General features: G+C 32.0%; 2 protein-coding genes across 2 annotated transcripts; both read left to right on the top strand.

Moving 5' to 3' along the window:
- The first annotated feature begins 589 nt into the window (after nucleotides 1–589).
- LOC131600228 (GATA transcription factor 1-like) lies at nucleotides 590–3,911 on the top strand. The gene is made up of 3 exons (XM_058872418.1): nucleotides 590–749; nucleotides 1,689–1,852; nucleotides 2,364–3,911. The coding sequence occupies exons 2-3, from the start codon at nucleotides 1,691–1,693 to the stop codon at nucleotides 2,916–2,918; spliced, it is 717 nt and encodes a 238-aa protein (XP_058728401.1). The 5' UTR covers nucleotides 590–749; nucleotides 1,689–1,690; the 3' UTR covers nucleotides 2,919–3,911.
- A 13,419-nt stretch (nucleotides 3,912–17,330) lies between these two features.
- LOC131600226 (lachrymatory-factor synthase-like) lies at nucleotides 17,331–18,156 on the top strand. Its single transcript, XM_058872417.1, has one exon. It carries the CDS (start codon nucleotides 17,487–17,489, stop codon nucleotides 17,991–17,993), a length of 507 nt encoding a protein of 168 aa, XP_058728400.1. The 5' UTR covers nucleotides 17,331–17,486; the 3' UTR covers nucleotides 17,994–18,156.
- Nucleotides 18,157–19,038: the final 882 nt, after the last annotated feature.

The following is a 19,038-nucleotide window of genomic DNA, read 5'->3' as shown; positions in this document are numbered from 1 at the left end:
GTCTCGTTCATATTTTTGCATTTAAAATTGATAAAATATTTATTTTTTAATGTATCACTTATGATATATTAAGTTCCTCAAGAATTCTTATATATAATGACATGTCACATTTCAAACACATCATTAAAAAAAAAATGAAAAAAACACAAATTTTAAGTATAGATATGTAAAACAAATATTAAAACTTTTAAAATTCCAATTAGAAAAATAGAATCAATGAATAAATTAAATAGAAGGATCGAATCGATAATTTAACCTATTTTTTATAATAAATTAAAATGTTATTAAAATACGACTTAAGATATATTTTAATATTTTTAATAATAATTATCATTTACGATTTTAATATATTTGACCACAATAATGCATTGTATTTTAAAATTAAATAAAAAAATTCTAAAATCTCAAAATATTAAGTCTATTAAAAAATTATAAAAAATGAAAAAAATTCATTTAACTTAAATTTTAAGAAAAATAAAAAACAACTGAGTCAAAAAATATAAAATCAGAATCTTAGAAACTTCCATAAAAAAATGAAAAGACAAAAGAGGATAATAAGAATATTAAGATAAATACTGAAACAAAAATAAAAATACAAAAAATGGAGTTTCCCTAATCCCCAACACGTGCCTCACCATCTCTCGTTCGCTCTATCAGTCTCTCAGTTTTCTTTTGGGGTTTCTTCTCTCTCTCCATTGCTTCTCACTCGCTCTCTTGTCTCTCAACAAGTACACAAACGTCAAAAGCTGGTAGCTTCTGTTTTTTAAACCTTAATCTCTGTTCTCATGTTTTTTTTCTTTCTTTCACTGTTTCTTGTTTTTTTAATGATACCATTCCACCATGTCTAATTTGACTATGTGTTTTACTCATTAAGGTGTAAATTTGTTTTTTTTATAATTAATTTGAGAATTTGCTGTGGGTGGTTTTGGTTGAAACATTTCATGGGTGGTTGGTTTTGCCCTTTTCTTGTTTTTTTAGTTTAATGTTAGTATGTTACTGCATTGCTTTTGTTTCTTGTTCCTCATTTTTATGTTTTATTGAATTTTTTAATTTGTAAAATGTGGTGTGTTTGCATTTTTACAATTCTTCAATTGTTTATTGTCAATCATTTCTTTTACCTGTTCTTTATTTTGTTCAATTGCTGTCTTTTAATCGGTTCGCGTAATCGGTAATCATAATAAATTTTTATTGTGTTTCTGAAACTTATTGCTTTTTTGTCATGGAATAATTTTTAGTTGTGGTCATGAATTGTGGCAATTGCAAGTTGTCTGTAGACTCTGCACCAGTGTTATCGAATATCTGCAATGGCAGTGCCATGGCGGATATCTGTGGTGGTTTTTGGGCTCGCCGCAATGGAAAATATCGGTCGATATTGCAGGTTTTTTCCACCATAATCCGCTATGACTGCGCCACAAAACTGCTGTTATGGCGGGATTTTGGCTCTCCGCCATGGACCGCCATCCCCCATAGACAACACTGGTCAGCGCTATATGTGAAATAATGTTAATTGCTTAAGAGGGTTGTCGTATATTTAGACTTCGAAAATTTGTATTTTCTTCCACTGCTTACTTTTATGGCATGCTCTTCGCTGTTTTGTATTTTATGTTTGCACGGCACTAGTGATACCGCCATTTGTTATCTCTATAAGACCTACTGTTGAACTTCAACGTACATTTATTTGTTTTCAGGGATGGAAGCCCTTGGTTCTGTGGATGACCTTTTGGATTTCTCATCTGACATAGGCGAGGATGACGATGACAACACTAAGAAAGCCTTTCCTTCACTTAAACCAAAATGCGGTGATCCACTGTCGCTTGATACATTGGACCTGGCCGATCCAAATTCATTTTCTGTAAGTTTTATGGTCTATTTCAACCTTTCCAAAATGTATGCAAGGTCATGAGAAAATCATTGAGTATATTAGTTTTTGATCGAGTTTTGACTTATTGAAACGTGGTCATGGAAGAGAAAAGCATGCGTGAATTATGATTCGATTGGAGTCAATTAGAAATTTAGAATTGTGATATGTTATATTGTCCTTGTCCAAAGTAGAATAATTATAGGTGCTCGCAGTTTTTTACTTGTTTTTCCTTTTAGTATCATTGTATTTGAAATCCTAGATTGTTAGTTAGTGTCTTCGGTGCCAACAATATTTCCTATCTTTACATCAATGTTTTCATATACTTGTGATCACTGTTTCAAGCTTTCCATGTTGCCGGGTCCAAGCCACATCTCTCTCGTTGTGGATTAATTTATTGATTCAAAGTTCACTGCATCATTGACTAGTTGCATCAGTCCGATTCCTTAGTTGACTTGTGAAACCTCTTTTTCTATACTTATGAGTTATTATTTTCTTGTTCCAGGAGTGTGCAGAAGAAGAGCTTGAATGGTTATCCAACAAAGATGCGTTTCCGGCTGTGGAAACATTTGTTGACTTGGCCTGTATTCAACCAGATATTTTGAAGTATCAAAGGACAACCCCGATGCTCGAGAACAGCACAAGCAGTAGCAACAGCAATAACAGTAGCAACAGCATTACCCTGCTAAGTGGCTACAATCACATAAAGTTCCCTGTCCGTGCACGGAGCAAGTCTCGCAGTAAGCCTCGCATTGGCCTTGCTGACACCTCTAACCAGCTATTCTCGTGGAGACTACCGAGTAACAAAGTTTCAAAAGAACGAGTACAAACCTTGGCCATTGGGAGGAAATGTACTCACTGTGGAGCCGAGAGTACTCCACAATGGCGGGCAGGTCCAAATGGTCCAAAAACACTTTGTAATGCATGTGGGGTTAGGTATAAGTCTGGCCGACTTGTGCCTGAATACCGCCCTGCAAATAGCCCAACTTTTCGCAGTGACGTGCATTCTAATTCCCACAGGAAAGTATTGGAGATGAGGAAGCATAAGGGAATGGGTTGATAGTCATGGATAAAATGAAAAATGGTAGTGAAACATTGCTTTTAGCATTTAGCATTGCTAAAAGTTAGGATTTTGTTTTTCATTATATTCTGATTAATTTTTAGTCCATTTTTGCTATGGGATGATTTAGATTGGCAGTGAAATTTTTTGATTAAAATTGAAATTAGAGTCATTAAATCCTTTTCATAAAATTTAGGTTTTTTATTTTTTTGATTTGATTGTTTTTATTCTGGTAACATGTACTTTGATAGTGATCAGGGAGAAGATGGACTGTTGGGATTTACTTGGTCCCTTCATCAGGTAGAAACTCTTATGATTTGATATGTTCTCATCTTGATCTCTATACTTCACTTTTGGTTTCCGTGTTCGTCGACACCGACAATTGACCATCTCTGCAAAGCTTATTTTCCTTTCTCTTAATCTACTCCATTGCACCTTATGATATATTGACCTTGAGTTTTTCTTCATTGATACCATTCCACCTCCTCTTCTATGTGATTTCAAGGCGCTCCTTTCAAGCCCTTTCCTCTCATTATCATCCTTATTCTTAAACACTTTCTTTCCAATTTCCCTTCTATCCCCTTTCACCTCTGCCAATTCTTTCATGTGGACAGGTTCTATGTGCTTCATACAGAGCTAGCTAGATTTTCTGCATGATAAAATTACAGATGTTAATGTTCAGGGTTATTTATGGTGTCTAGTGTGGTGATACTATATTTTTATGCAAGGCTCCATCATAAGGAGTTTAATCATAATATATATTGAGTTTGAGTTATTTGTATTGATGAGGGATTGGGGTTGTTTTCTGCCTTTGACCATATTGCCTTGGAATCACTAATGCTAACTAGGAATGGTAAAATAGGTTGGATCTGCCATGTTAATAAGACATTTTTGTTGGATTGAGCCAAGATTTCGAACCAACATTTTATTTTCTAGTGTTTTTACGTTAATACCCTCATATAAATACTATAAATTTTAAGAAATGCAGGCCGCTATTGGAAATTTTGAAAGAATATCGATCTTTTTTAAAAATTATATTTTTTACCGTAACATGCAGGAGTTCACCAAAAATTTCAAATTTTCGGTTAAAAGAGAGATATTATTGAAAATTTAAAATTTTCGATACTTGCCCAAAAAATTCAGAAATATGATATTTTTAGTATAGCATCAATAAGCCTTTTCCTCTTTACTTTTTCTCGAATTACTGAATCAATAAAAATGCTATCGGACTAAATATATAAATATAATAACTATCATACATACAAGAATATAAAACAAACATGGATGATTTCTTACCTTCGTCTTCCTAGTGACTAAAGCGACCCGCATATGCCGATTTTCATGCTTTTTGCATAATCAATACAATTATGTCTCCAACAGTCAGTGACGGGAGACAGTGTCCAATCAGATTTCAACTTTATCTAAACCCAATGATTATTGTTGACTAAATCAACAACAATGACTTTATGTCGGCTCGTATACATCGGTGGAGTTAAGGCAAGAGGAAAAAATGTGATGTTAAGTCTTTTGGAGGGAGACAAATACAACATTGTATCTAGAAGCAATAGAGTTATCCATATCAAGAATCGTCATTCATTTATCCATATCCTGCACTCCCAAGTGGTATACTCGTAAAGCATTCCTAACTGCATAAACTATGTCATAAAACAACTTGAAAAACAATTGAGTGTGTTGATGAACTTGGGCATTTGTATGCGTATGTATCAAAGGCTATGACTCTTCGCCCCATCCAAGTAATGCTGCAATAGCATGAAGACCACAATTTTCATTGTCACTAATATCAATAATGTCCCAGATGTATGGATGTAAGAAAGCAGGAAACTGTGACAAGTAAACATGTCTTGAAGATTCGGTGGATGGTTGACTACCAATCGGCATACTTGGCGGTTGACTTTTAGTTGGTTTTGTGCATGATTTTTTCATAGTCTGACTTCCATGCGAGCCATCAGCTTACTCTCACTGGCTAGGATCACGATGCAAATCACTCTCATGACTTTTTGACTAATCTTAACTCCCTTTTTTGGCTTGTATTTCACTAACGGTGGACACATAGAAGTTGTGGATGAATGTGTTAGTTCCCATATCTTTTTCTTCAATACCCCTAGGCCTACAATATCCAAAGTAATGAAATATGTCTTAAACTCTCCACACTCTGTTGCTAAATCCCACGGTGTACAACTCTCATCATAATTGACCTCGTGCTCTGCAATATGCAATTTCATCCAAAATACATGAATTAAGTCTAAAGGAATAAGATTGTATAGTATTTGAAAACCGACGAGCTGACACGCACACGATAACCCGTGTGTTGTTCCAATGAAGCAACCATGTCTTTTTTGGCTTGAACCAACATATTTTACCATTTCCATTTCCTTTCCAATGAGCTGTATACATTATCTTGAGATAAAATCGCGCAAGTTGACATATAATGGAGTGTTATACCGATCTCAATGATGACAATACTTTTTTAAAACGACACTCTGATTGAACCTAGCTGCAACTTCAACATGGTGCTCACAGCATCACAACTTTGGCATAAATCTCCCCGAATTGTAGTCAACATGTTTATAGTCTCCAATGAGCAGACTCTACCCTATAAACCATAAATAGAAATATATGTTAAATTACGATTAGTTATGTAATAACATCAAACTGTCATATTCCGTGTACCTGTTTGTTGTTGTGTTCCCTAAATGAGTGACTCTGTTAGTCCTAGTAACAACAAACCTAACTTTATAAGGTGTCAACCATGCTTCATTCACATATTTAACAAATAAATAAATATAAGCACAAACAGTCTCAAAGTGCTTGAAAAGTTCGACAAACTCAGTTTCTATATTTACCAGTAGCTTGTGAGTTGTGCCCATGCTAAAACTTTAGATTGCGACTTAAATATCTGTCAATTGCAACTATAAAGAGTAAACTATCAATATCATAGAGACGAGAAAACCATTAAAATTTTCATTTGGTACATAGAAAACATACATCATCAGCGATAAAGAACTCTGTAAAATCTATATAGAAATTCGTAGAAGAAGTTGTCGATTTTGGCTCACACAAATAAACATTTTTTTGCAGAACTACCAGAAATTTCAAGTATAAACAAAATTTCGAATATACCGAAAATTTCAAATTTCCAAAAGATTTTGTTATTAATCGAAAATTTTAGAAATTTTCGGTATGTTTTTTTTTTTTGGTTTTTTTATCACAACAATACAATTTTCAAAAATTATGGTAAATTGTCTCCAGAAATTTCGTAATTTTCACACAATTTCTGCTAAGAACTCGAATTTGGATATCGAAAATTTTGTTTTTATAACATGTCCATAATGATTTTTTTATGGTTTGTAAATTTTTTTAGCGTAAATTATAACAAAGGGGAGGTTAAATCTTCTTTGCCCCGCTTATCTTAAAATCAAGGCATAATAGGGCGAGTATGCCCATTTACTACCTTTAGACTTCATACTGTATTGTGAATTTATTAAATGTGATAATTTGTTATTAATCATATTATTAAATTTTCAATAATAATAAATATATTATGTTTTATGTACGATTTTTTTAATATGAGTACTGTTGGACTTTCCGCCTTAGTTGCAGTCCTCTCCTAGTCACCTTAATTGTGACACTTTGCCTTGCCTCATTGTAGCCTCTACCACCTTAATTGTGTGTGTTTTGAAGGGGTGGATTTATTCCTACATTTCTTAGAGACCTGACATGTGTTGTGTTTATAAGTGGGAACAATCCTCACCCTACAATCTGATTCTGTAGAGATGTGTTAGACTCAACCTAAATTATGAGATATTATCAGAGCCTATATTAGATCCATTGTTGGGCTTCCCGCATTATCCATGCTTCGGGATCATTAGGCCCAAGCGTGAGGAACGTGTTGGAATTTCTTCCTTAATTATTTTCCCCTAGTCGCCTTAATTGCAGCAATTTGGCTTGCCTCATTGTAGCCCTTAACACGTTCATTGTGTTGGATTTGAAGGGGTGGATTTGGTCATATATTAATTAGAGATATGACATGTGTTGTGTTTATAAGTGGGGGCAATCCTCACCCTACAAGCTTGTTTTGTTGAGATGAGTTAGGTTCAACCCAAATTCTGAGATTGGAAAAGAAAATAGAGTAGCGACCTATCCACTGTTAAACGATAAAGGCTTAATAAACAACCCTGCAACCCTTACTTTGACCTAATAATACTAACATTATTATTATTATTATTTTTAAAAAAATGTTTCTAGGGTTTGATTGAAGGAAGTATGTCATTCTCTCTTATCATTTTTCTTAAGATTTTCTTATTTTGTGTGTTGATTAAGGATGTTTTTGGATTTTTTTAAAGACCTTACAAATAACACCTCTTAGATTTAAGTAAGAGTGTCCTTCGTCTCTTGTTGTTACTCTAAACATAAGTCTTAACTCTTACGTAAGGAATGTTAAATTCAAAATTGATCAATGTTAATCCAAATTTTATTGAAAATACTGTAAAAACTAATAGGAAATACTAGTATGATGAGAGAGAATTATTACATGTAATCAAAGAACGAAAGTTCCTCAAAAAATTTCTTTCATATGGAAGCATTTAACACACCCTTCCTAACTAACTTGTCTTTAAGATTATCACGTTACGTTACTGTTTTGACATAACATATTTGATTAACCTCTCGTAAGTTAATCCGGTGAGGCTGCAACTGCTATGTGTTTAGGGGGATTTTAGGAGAATGCCGAAGGGCCACCATTGTTGGTGACCTCCAAGGTTATCACTCATTTTTATGTTATTCATCGATTCATCTTTAGTCAATGAGAGAATGGAAGGATCACAACGCTTAAGGGATTCGAGCTACACGATGATTGTACGTGTCCGCTCAAGAAGATTATCTTCCTTATCCCTCAAATAGGAGCCCCTATTTATAATGTAATACTTGATCCAATGACCATTAAGCAACTTTGTAACGCTTGTAACGTCCCTAAGAAATTGAGAAATCACCACAACATTTGTAACTGTCATTCATAATAACTGTAACCTCTATAACCGACCTTAAGCACTGTAACATCCCGAATCTGAGACCTGTACCAACCCGGGTTTGAGATATAAATACAGACATGGCTCTTGAGAATTCTTGTATGTACATCCCCACAAGCTCGAGACCTAAAAGGTTGAAGTGTTCGGACAAAAAATAAGGAATTCTCCCTGATTTGTTTCGTAAATCGGGTTTGATCTTGTACCGATATGATCCATAGATTTTGAGTTCTATCCGAGATCATATAAACTTTTTTTAATAATATTTTGTTAAGTTCATCGGGTCACACATTGTGATAATTTGTGACTTTCATAGAGTATAATGAAACTAATATTTTAATGAAGTCAAACAAATAGACATTTCCTAAATGGATAAATCAGAGAACCCTAGTGGTCTTCAACCTGTGGACATTTGTAGAACTCGGCGAGTTCTCTACATAGATAGGGTAGGAAGACCCAAGAGTTTTCATCATAGAGGATTTGGAGAAGTCCAAGTGGGATCCTGTCTTTATGGCATTGCAGAACCCGATAGGTTCTAGATATGGAGAGGTCGGAAAGCCCTAGTGGGATCCCGTATTATCTAGTAAGTATGGGTAACGAATCATGTCGAAATTATATCCAGTCAAGATTTACTTTAAATCGGAGGTATGATTAATACCAACCGGTAATATATATTTTCCAATAGTTTGATTAGCCTATTTGTTGAATTATGAACAATGATAATCGTCAAGTAAGCGTCGAACATCACCAAGACCAATAACATCTCATATGTCTTAATGAATTTTATTGCTTTATTAATTTGTTTTTTCAACTGACCGCATCAATTGTTTGATAAGCCCCGAGTGAATCTTTTTAGCCCATGCTACTTCTGGCTATTTATGGTTAGACCCAGATGTATATTAATAGCTTATTATATGTCCGAAATGCATATATAGTGGATGCTTAACTCGATCACATATGTTAAGTTTGTCATAAAGGCGTATTTTCCTGACCGGTTGAAAGCATTTGTTTAACTCGATCACATCGTTTTAGCGTAACCTGTAACACCCCAATTCTATCCATCGAATATTAATAAAATCAGAGTGCGGAAATTTTAATCATACAAGAGATTTCACATTTACTTCACATAAGCAACATACATTAATCATAAATTCATAATTATGCATATACATAACATTTAGAACCTGGATGAACTTATAGCAACATATTTCAATTCAATTAATCAACTAAACAGCGGAATCATAATTTCTCAACGGTAACAACATCACATCTTTTATTCACTAAAAACACTTTGCAACTATTGATATTATTCAACTTCAATTCGCTTAACATATTTATTCGACTAAACAACTTCAAAATCAACATGATAATGCATAATTGAACTTAAGGTAATAACAACATTTAAACATAACAACAATCGTCCATCCCCCGAGTGTTACGTAGCAGAGCAATACCCTCTTGACTTATTATAGAGCAACATGAAGACTTCATAAATTAACTTCAAACTTCCACAGTTATACTTGGGTACCTGCCCATTTTCCATGGTAGGGGAAACATCAGCAGAAGGGGTGAGATATCTAACAATATAATACGATGCATGATAAATAATATAATTGAAATCATATCGTATAATTTACCACTTCACAACTTTCAAACAACAATTATAACAACAAATATAATAACAAATAGCAACGAAAAATAGCTATAATAGCAATTAACAACAATAGTTATAATAATAGTTATAAGAACCATTACATATCTTTCCAACAATACCTGTCATAACAAATCGTTAGCATAATTTCACACTAAGTCATCAACAACGTATTACAACAAAATCATCAACTTAATACAACACTTATCCATCATCACAAGAACATCATCAACAACAATTAATCAACTCGAAATACGACTCATAACAATGCATATGCATTTGATACCATTTGGAGTAAAACTCCCAACTTAAACATTTGCCATTCAGGCCATCGTCACTTTTTCCATTTTCAGGCCAACTTAAACATTTGCCATTTTTAGGCCAACTTAAACATTTTCCATTTTCAGACCGTCGTGTTTGCCATAATTTTCAGACCGTCGTATTTGCCATAATTTTTAGGCTGTCGTGTTTGCCCTAATTTCCAAGCATTTACTATGCAATGAATGCGACTCAATGTATGCAACAATCACATACAACACAAAGAAAAATCTCATCACGATGCATACGCCTATATCACTGTTATTACCAATTATTAGAGGTAATCATCATCACAAAATGCATTAGCCTATATCGTCACTACAACACTAGCCATAGGCCTACAACATCATCATCGTATCAACAACATAATCATAACGATAATATAATCTTAATCACATCACCAACATCACAATATCAACAACGTATTATTACAAAAACATAACAACTATACCAACATCAACATAGAACAATTTTCAACAATAGATTCATTGACAGTAGAACAATTTCAGCAATTTCAGAAACAACCACCACAACGCAACAATTTTACACAATCACAAACAGAGGTGATTATTCAAACCCAATCCCACATACAATTCATCATAAATCTCATTATAGAGTCAAAACCCTGCCCTTACCTTAGATTAGAGATTACTCTATAATTCTACCGATCGAAGCCTTCTATCCTTAGCTTCTAACCCTTGCCTCTTTTAATCAGAATCAAAAGTTGAAAATTTTCCCAAATATGAAGCTACAGTTCTATGATGATATCTCGCAATTCATACCTTATTTTGAATATTTGAACGGTCAAAGGTTAGATATAGGTGTTGCGAACCTACCCTTAAAATTTGGCCACAATCCAACGGTTAACGAATCGAGGATCTTCGATTTAGTGAGACTTCTGCAATAAAAAAACGGGAATGAGTTTCTATCCTATTTTCTCTCTTCTCTGCAAATTCTCATGACCAATTCCCCAAGACTTTTTCCCTTATAACTAACTTAATCCCTATCTTAACCTAATTTCATTAAACCTATTGGGCCTAACATTCTCACCCCACCTTTTACTACCACCATTACTTAATTAAGTCCATATAATAAATCAAGTATTTCTTCAATACTATTTCTACAACTTAATCAATTAATTAATCGAATAATTAATCATAACAACCCATGTCAATAATTCTCAACACTCCATAAATTCAACAATTAAATTCTAAATAGTTTTAAAATATTTAATTAAATAATTAATTAAATACCGGGTGTCACATAACAGATAGGTTACTCAATTAGACCGGGAGTAATATTATAATCAGAGCTCTCTTAATGTATCTGAACCCCCGGTCATCGTAGAACTTGATGATTTTTAGAATTAGAGAAGTCGTATTCCCAATGGGAACCCGAACCATTAGCGTCTTTGAACTAGGTATGTTCTAAACATAGACTCGTAGAGTTCCTAGTGATAATCAACCAAGTCATGGAATACTTTAGATGATCCTAAATTGGCAACTCTTGCATAGTTTTAATTTTCCACATGACCCTGGAGGACCATTGGTGTGGTCATAGAGTAAATAGTCATGACTTTAAACCCCACCTATTTTACTTATCCGACACTGACCTAAACCATTCTCTAATCATTTAAGTCATTTTTATCCTCTAGTATCTTTGGAATTTACGTTGCATGCGAAATCGGGAAGGAAATCAGAAAAATATGACATTACTGCACAAGCAGGCTCATACGCATATAGTATTGCCCATACGTGTATGACCTTGGCTGCCCATACCCCATACGCGTATCATATGCGCATTTCCAGGGAAGGATTTCCCTTCAATCTCCTAACAAATTAGCATACATGTATGACCCCTCCCATATACGTATCAGACAGCCCTCGTACGCGTACCATACACGTATCACCGGAAGTGTTTTCCATGACATGGGGACAAGGCACGTATGATACGCGTACATCCCCCGGGATGTCCCCTCATACGCTTATGGCCCCCCCATAAGCGTATTGGCAGTGTGTACTAGAATTTTCTATATCTGTACGCTTATTGCAGCAACAATCCAACATATTCATGAGTTTATCATCACCATAATCGTACACATAAACTCAATTACGAATTTCAATCACAACCTATGCACAACCATATTCAAATTCAAGGCAAACGTAGAAAATACACATAAACCTAAGAGGGAAAGGAACCCTCACTACCCTCTCATGTTTAATCACCATTAGATGAACCCATTCCCCTACCTAAATTCCAAGCTTTGATTCTCTTTGACAATGGTGAAATTGGTTGATTCCCTTTGTTTGTCCTAGCTCTCTCTTTTCTCTTTTTACGTGAAAAGTGTTTTCTCTAACTCTCTGTTACCCCCTATATTCCCTAATTCCTTATTATTCCAAATTTTAATTAATCATCCCAAGAATACTAATAATTAAAATAATAGTAATAATAATAATATGAATAATAATAAAATTGTCAATAATAATAATAATAATAATAATAATAATAATAATTTATAAGGTTAAATAAACGACCCCCTGCCATTAGGACAAGTTTTGGTTTTCCCCCTGAAGTATTTTTTTATTCCCCCTTTATAAAATAAAGATTTTGTTTTTTGCAGCCCCTATCCCTTGTTTAGCTGACCGGGCGTTTGAAATCTTCCTACGTGGCAATAATTTTGCTGACTGTGTATTAGCTTCATATGAAAACATAAGAAATATATCTTAAAAATTTAATTCTAGGAGGAATCGAACCCAAAAACATGGAATGAAATGCCATGCGCCCAACCACCACACTAACTACTCTTTTTTGTTAATGCTTCATCTCTCTCACAAGTTTTCTTCTGGAATAGCTATGATCAAGCAAACACCAAGAATCCAAAACGGAATCTGCTTCATCTCTGTCACATGACAACAGTCGGACCAAGAAAACACCAAGCAGTAGTTGTTCTCTTATTTGAAGGACCAATCAAATCTGCTTCATCTCTTTCATAATTGCTTTTGTACCAAAACAACAACAAGAAGAGAACAATTCTCTGTAGTTTTTCTTCCATTAGATTATAAGTGGTAAATTATAACAATTTTCTTCAGCTTTTCAACAATCTTTTCACAATTTTCTCAAACCCCAATTCAATTCGAATCCCTCACACCTACAAGAAAAAGATTCAATTTTTATCTCAAAAAATGGGGTTTTTAAATTTTCATTGTAGCGATTCCCGGTGGTGACATTAGCTCTACTACAAGATCACACATAATTTTTATCGTTCTAGTGGGAAATGATTTATTATCCTTCAATATAATAAACTGATCTTGTTCATGAATCTTAAAATCCAGATTAACATTCAATTCATAACAATCTAATATACTGAGGTTTAGGGTTTTCAAATTGGGGGTTTTCGTTTTAAATTACGGCGAAATTGATTTCGTAGTCGTAGTGTAATTACGACTGAATTGATTTCAGAGATGGAGGATTTTAGTGTCACAATGTTGATTTTTCTGTTATCAAAATTGGAACATGGAGGATTAGAGAAACGTGCTTCAATTTGGAGAAGAAGATCGAAGGAAGATTAATGATTTGTTCTATATCCAATTTTTGTTCTTATTATACTTTATGGAGCAAATTATTACAAATAAAAGGAGTTGGCCCAGTGGTTGGGCGTTTGGTTCCTATTCGTGTGTTCTTGGGTTCAAATCCCGAATGTTGCAAAAATTTTTTGTAGATGCATCTCCGAACCAAATTTTGGCAAAAATGAGGTGGCTGCTTGATTTATGAAAAATGTGGTGATTTAAGATGCGTCCGAAGATGCATCTCTGGAACAATTTTCGGCAAAAATGAGATGACTTCTTGATTTACAAAGAATGATGATATAAAATGCGTTCAAATACATTTTCAAAAGCACTTACAACTTTTTTTAAATTTTCAGAGATATGAAACGCGCCATAATAATAAGAAAAGAAATTCCAGACTTTTAAAATCCTCACCTAAAATTGTACCATGGATTATTAACCTCCTCGTTTTGTAACCATGTAGATCCACAATTGATTTTTTTTGGCTTTATACCACTGGTTTAGTCCGGTTCGGGGGCGAGTTCTGGCATCAAGTGGTTCCATCCCCCTCCCGATCGCAGTTGCGGGGGATCGAACCGTGGTTCTCCCTACCAAATCCAGCGCCAATCACCACTGGACCAACTAACGATTGGTAGATCCACAATTGATTTTATTAGAATTAATTCTTATGTAAAAAGCTAACTTTTACTTTCTTCCATTAATTAGCTAATTTGTCGCTTAGTATTGGTCATCTTAATATAAATTCAAGGTTGTCATGATGACAACGTTGGACACAACCTGATCCTAAATCCAACGTGGCATCTTATTAGAAACCTTAATCTAATGTGACATCATATTAGAAACCTATTAAAATTTTGAATTTTTATCACTTTTTTATTCTTCACACTAAATCATTACATTTATCCCATCTAATATCCTAGTTTTATTATAATAAATAAATAATTTTTAATAAACTGTCTCAGTACCAAAAAAAATAATATTTGATATTAAAACATTTGAACTCAATACTTTAATATGTAAAATATATTATTAGCTCTAAAAACTTAGTTTATTTACTTATATTTGATTAAAAATAACCGGTTGACCAACTAGGACTAATACGGGAATTTTTTTATTAGGGCAAGATTTTATTAAAAATAATTAATCAATATTTTTATTGATTATTATTATTATTATTATTCACTTTATAGATATAAACTTCTACATGAAATTTTTTTTCTTCATAATTCTAGATTTTTTTTTACTTGGCTAAAATATATTCCATAAATATTTGTCATTTGCAATACTATGAAATTATTATAATAAAGGTAAAAGTAAATATGTTTTAATTAGAATACAAATATTTAATTAGTATTAATTAATAATAGATTTTAATTGGTAAAAAGGTGAGTTACAATTTTTTTTTCTAACATATGAGTTACAAAATAAGAGTTATTGTCTTTTTAATAATCATTTTTATGTATATAAATACATAGCTCGAAGATGAGTTTTACATATCTGTACTATATATTTTGTTGTAGCCTTATAGGTCTTCATCATTCCCTTCAAATAAAGTTGAGACAGTACTTCATTTTCTATTTTGTATTGATATTTTCCTTTCTTTTCATATGTTTTAACTATTATTTGATTTATATGACAAGTACCTCAACTTATTCTATTGTAGTAATTATATATATTTCCACTATTTTTTATTGTTGTATGTATATCTTCATCCTCTTCTACCCAAACAAAGACAAGGTATTTTTTTAAAAATTTTGTATCGATATTTTTATTACATTTTCTTATTTTTGACTATGTGTTAACTATTCTTCAATTTATATGTCAGACTTATGATTTAATTTACTCTATTATATCAATTATCTAAATATTTTAACTATACAGTTTTTTAATAATTTTTTTATAGGATTTTGTGATGTAGTTTTCTCTACTATTTCTTGCGGACGTAAAGAAGAAAGAAGAATTATTTTGTTACTACTTTTACATTCTTATTACATGAGAATCATGTGAAAAATCATATAAGTATCTGTCTGACAATAATATATTGGAGGTCTTCAATTATGTTACAAATGATTCTAACAATATTTAAATATGTTATTTTGTTATGCATTATTTAAATTTCATAGGTAACGGTAATACTATTATTATGATAAATTATATTAATTTCTAATATAAGTAATATTTCATATTTTAATTATGATTGTGATTGACTTGCAAGCATGCTATTGCAATTTATTGTCCTTTATTTTCAATATAGTAAATTGGATTATTGTTTCAATTGTTTTAACTTCTCAAAATCATCAAATTTGTTTTTTATTATTACAATTAATTGATTTGAAATTGTAATGTTTAAAAATGGATAATAACGATATTATTATTAACAACATACACTTTAGGAGTGCATTTAAATATTTTTTAGTTAAAACTTATTAAAACACACCTTCATAAAAATAAGTTGGTGTATTATTGCAAACCCCGCAGGGGATTGCTATAATACACCCACTTATTTTTATGAAGGTCTATTTTAGCAACATGAACGCTAGGATGCATTTAACTTTTTTTTTTGTAGTTAAAGTTTGCTAAAATAGACCTTCATAAAAACATGTGGGTCTACGTTAGCAAATCCATATATATATATATATATATATATATATATATATATATATATATATATATATATATATATATATATATATATATATATATATATATATATATATATATATCATCTTTATTTTATTAAATATTAAATTAACACTATATTAATACAATAATAATAATAATAATAATAATAATTATAAAAATACTACTACTAATAATAAAAATATTATATTGAATGATCTTTATTAATAATTAAATAATAATAATAATAATTTATATATAAATTTAAATTTGATGCAAAGAATAATATAGAAATACTAGGGGTGACAATAAAATCCATTAAGAGAATATCCATCCAATCCATCCAATAATTTATCCATCCAATTCATCCATTAAATAAAAAACAAATTTAATGGATTGATCCAATCCATCCATCAAACTATATGGATGGATTCAATCCATCCACCTCATTTTATAGATCCAATGGATTTAGCTTATTACTATTAAATTATTTTTTATTAAAAAAAAATGAAAAATCTAAAATTAAACAATTTCTTGACATTTTTATGTCTCACATATTCACTCATAGTTTTTCTTTCTTGTATTGTCTCATAATGTAAAAAATGTGAATCTTTATTGTTGTTGTCTTATTGATGTAAACATAAAAAAATTAATAATGCTCATACTTAAATGACCTTGTCTGTGTCTAATTTAATTTTTATGTAAAATGGCTTAATTGCTATGTATTGATTTTAATTTTCTTTAGATAGAAGTAGTTAATGAAAAATTAATTGGTTAGAATTAGAAAGCTAATCGACACGTTAATTGAAAAGGTTACCACGTTAATGGGTTAAGTAAATTTAATCAACATGTTAATTGATTAGAATTAGTTACATGGATAAATATTTATAATTAAAAAAATTTATAAAAAAATTGTTTTTCTAAAATTAACTGAAAATAAAAAAATAATATTTAAGTTAATTGTATGGATGGATGAATATCCATCCATTAGAAATATCTTAATGGATGGATTGGATGGATTATATTGCTTAGTGGATAGATTGGATTGGATTTTTGAAAGAAAGTTTAGTGGATTGTTAATGGATTAATGGATTGTTTTGATCCATCCATTAACAATCCAATCCAAATCCATCCAATCCATCCATTTTGCCACCCTAAGAAATACCATACCAAACAACAAAAGAATTGAAATCAAGAATGATATGAAATGTAAATATTATGATTTGATAATGATATCCATTTTAATAATATCGGTTTTTGATAGCTGTTACGTAGCATAGCACTTATATTTTATAATCATTTAAACATTTTCAGATCAACTAGACTAAGGGTGGTCGATGAGAATGAATCTAATTGTTTTGCACGCGCAGAAATGGAGCAAGAGTTGGTTCAAAGATGGAAAGGCAAAGTTTCTATCAAACTCAAAAACACCACCGAACACCAAGCATGGCCACTCATCAAAGACTTTTTCAACCTCCACAAACGTTTCCCTAACCTCGCCACGTGTTACGGCATCCACGGATCCAACGGCGAGCCCGGATGTATCCGTTACTGTGCGGGATTCTCCCTCCCATCGGACGGTTTTCAAGAAGTGAGCTGGTCGAAGGAGAGATTGGTGGCCGTTGATGATGTTGAGCAGTGTCTTACGTATGAGATCGTGGATTGTAATATTGGGTTTAGGTGGTATGAGTCAACCATGAGGATCATCGGTGATGGTGATGCTGACGGTGGGTGTGTGATTGAATGGTTGTTCGCCGTTGATCCTGTTGAAGGTTTGGGGTTGGAGGATTTGGTGGGAAAGTACCGTGTTGGCCTTCAGGTTATGGCTCGGAAAATGGAGGAAGAGATTGCAACTTCTGTGCAGAGGAATGAAATGTAACTTTAGATTGCAGAAGTTTTATAATATATTATACTTTTCTTTTTTAATGTGTAATAAAGTTGTTATTATGGAAAGTCTAGTTGATCTGAAGATGTTGAAATTATTAAGTATGGATATTTTAAGTTGTGAATTGAGTTTGAATTTAGAATATCTTTTTGTGAGTATTACGAGATGATACTTATTATATTTGTTTTCGAAAATTAGATGGGGTCTTGTGGTGGAACTCGTTTGACTAGAAATTGGTAAGGTGAAAAATTTGGTTTAGACATAGTAGATTATAGGTGTTTAAAATTGAATCGGTCGAATAGAAAATTGCTAATCAAATTAAATTATATTTTATTTAGATTTATTTGAGTCATTTTTAAGAAAACCACATTGTTTCGTTTGGTTTACGGTTTGTATTTTACAAATCAATTTAAATTGAACCAAACCGCATTATGTTACAATCCAAACTTCACCTAACTCATTTTCAACTCAAACTCAAACCTATTATGATCTAGCCTTACAATTACGTTTTTAATGCACCTATTTTTCTCTAATCTCTCATCTCTTTTACTCTTTCTTTTTCATCTTCTCTATTCTTTATTCTCATATGTTTTTTTTTTTATTATAATATTTTTGATATTGTTTTATGCTACTATTTCATGTTTTATTTCACTTTTCTCTAATCTTATTTTTGTATATCAAATGGAAAGTTGTTGCCAATTATAATGTGTTTTGTTGTAATTTGATAACATATAAATGATTAAATACAAAACTATGTTGTCATTAATATGTGTATGTATGACTCAATAATTTTTTTTTGTAAAAAACCGAACTATGCAAACCAACCTAAACCACATTGGTTTGGTTCGATTTTATTTCTAAAAGTCAACCTAACCAAACTGAATCGGCACTTTTCTCTGGCGGTTCGGATAATTTTTTATGTCAAAACCGCACCGCGAACACCCCTATCATAAACTATGCAATTTTTTTTAAACAAGCAAAGGGCAATTAATTTTGGTTTTGCAAATTTTTTAATATATAGCTAAAATTTGTGTTCACT

The sequence above is a fragment of the Vicia villosa genome, linkage group LG4, assembly GCF_029867415.1.
Source record: "Vicia villosa cultivar HV-30 ecotype Madison, WI linkage group LG4, Vvil1.0, whole genome shotgun sequence".
Taxonomy (NCBI): Eukaryota; Viridiplantae; Streptophyta; class Magnoliopsida; order Fabales; family Fabaceae; genus Vicia; species Vicia villosa.
The sequence above is the reverse complement of the archived record's forward strand: the minus strand, read 5'-3'. Positions and strand labels throughout refer to the sequence as shown.

Bases quoted from the DNA above. Each gene is read 5' to 3' on its own strand.
- LOC131600228 (XM_058872418.1), top strand. From the start codon at position 1,691: ATGGAAGCCCTTGGTTCTGTGGATGACCTTTTGGATTTCTCATCTGAC. The intron at 1,853-2,363 runs GTAAGTTTTATG...TTCTTGTTCCAG, and splicing joins CCGATCCAAATTCATTTTCT to GAGTGTGCAGAAGAAGAGCT.
- LOC131600226 (XM_058872417.1), top strand. From the start codon at position 17,487: ATGGAGCAAGAGTTGGTTCAAAGATGGAAAGGCAAAGTTTCTATCAAA.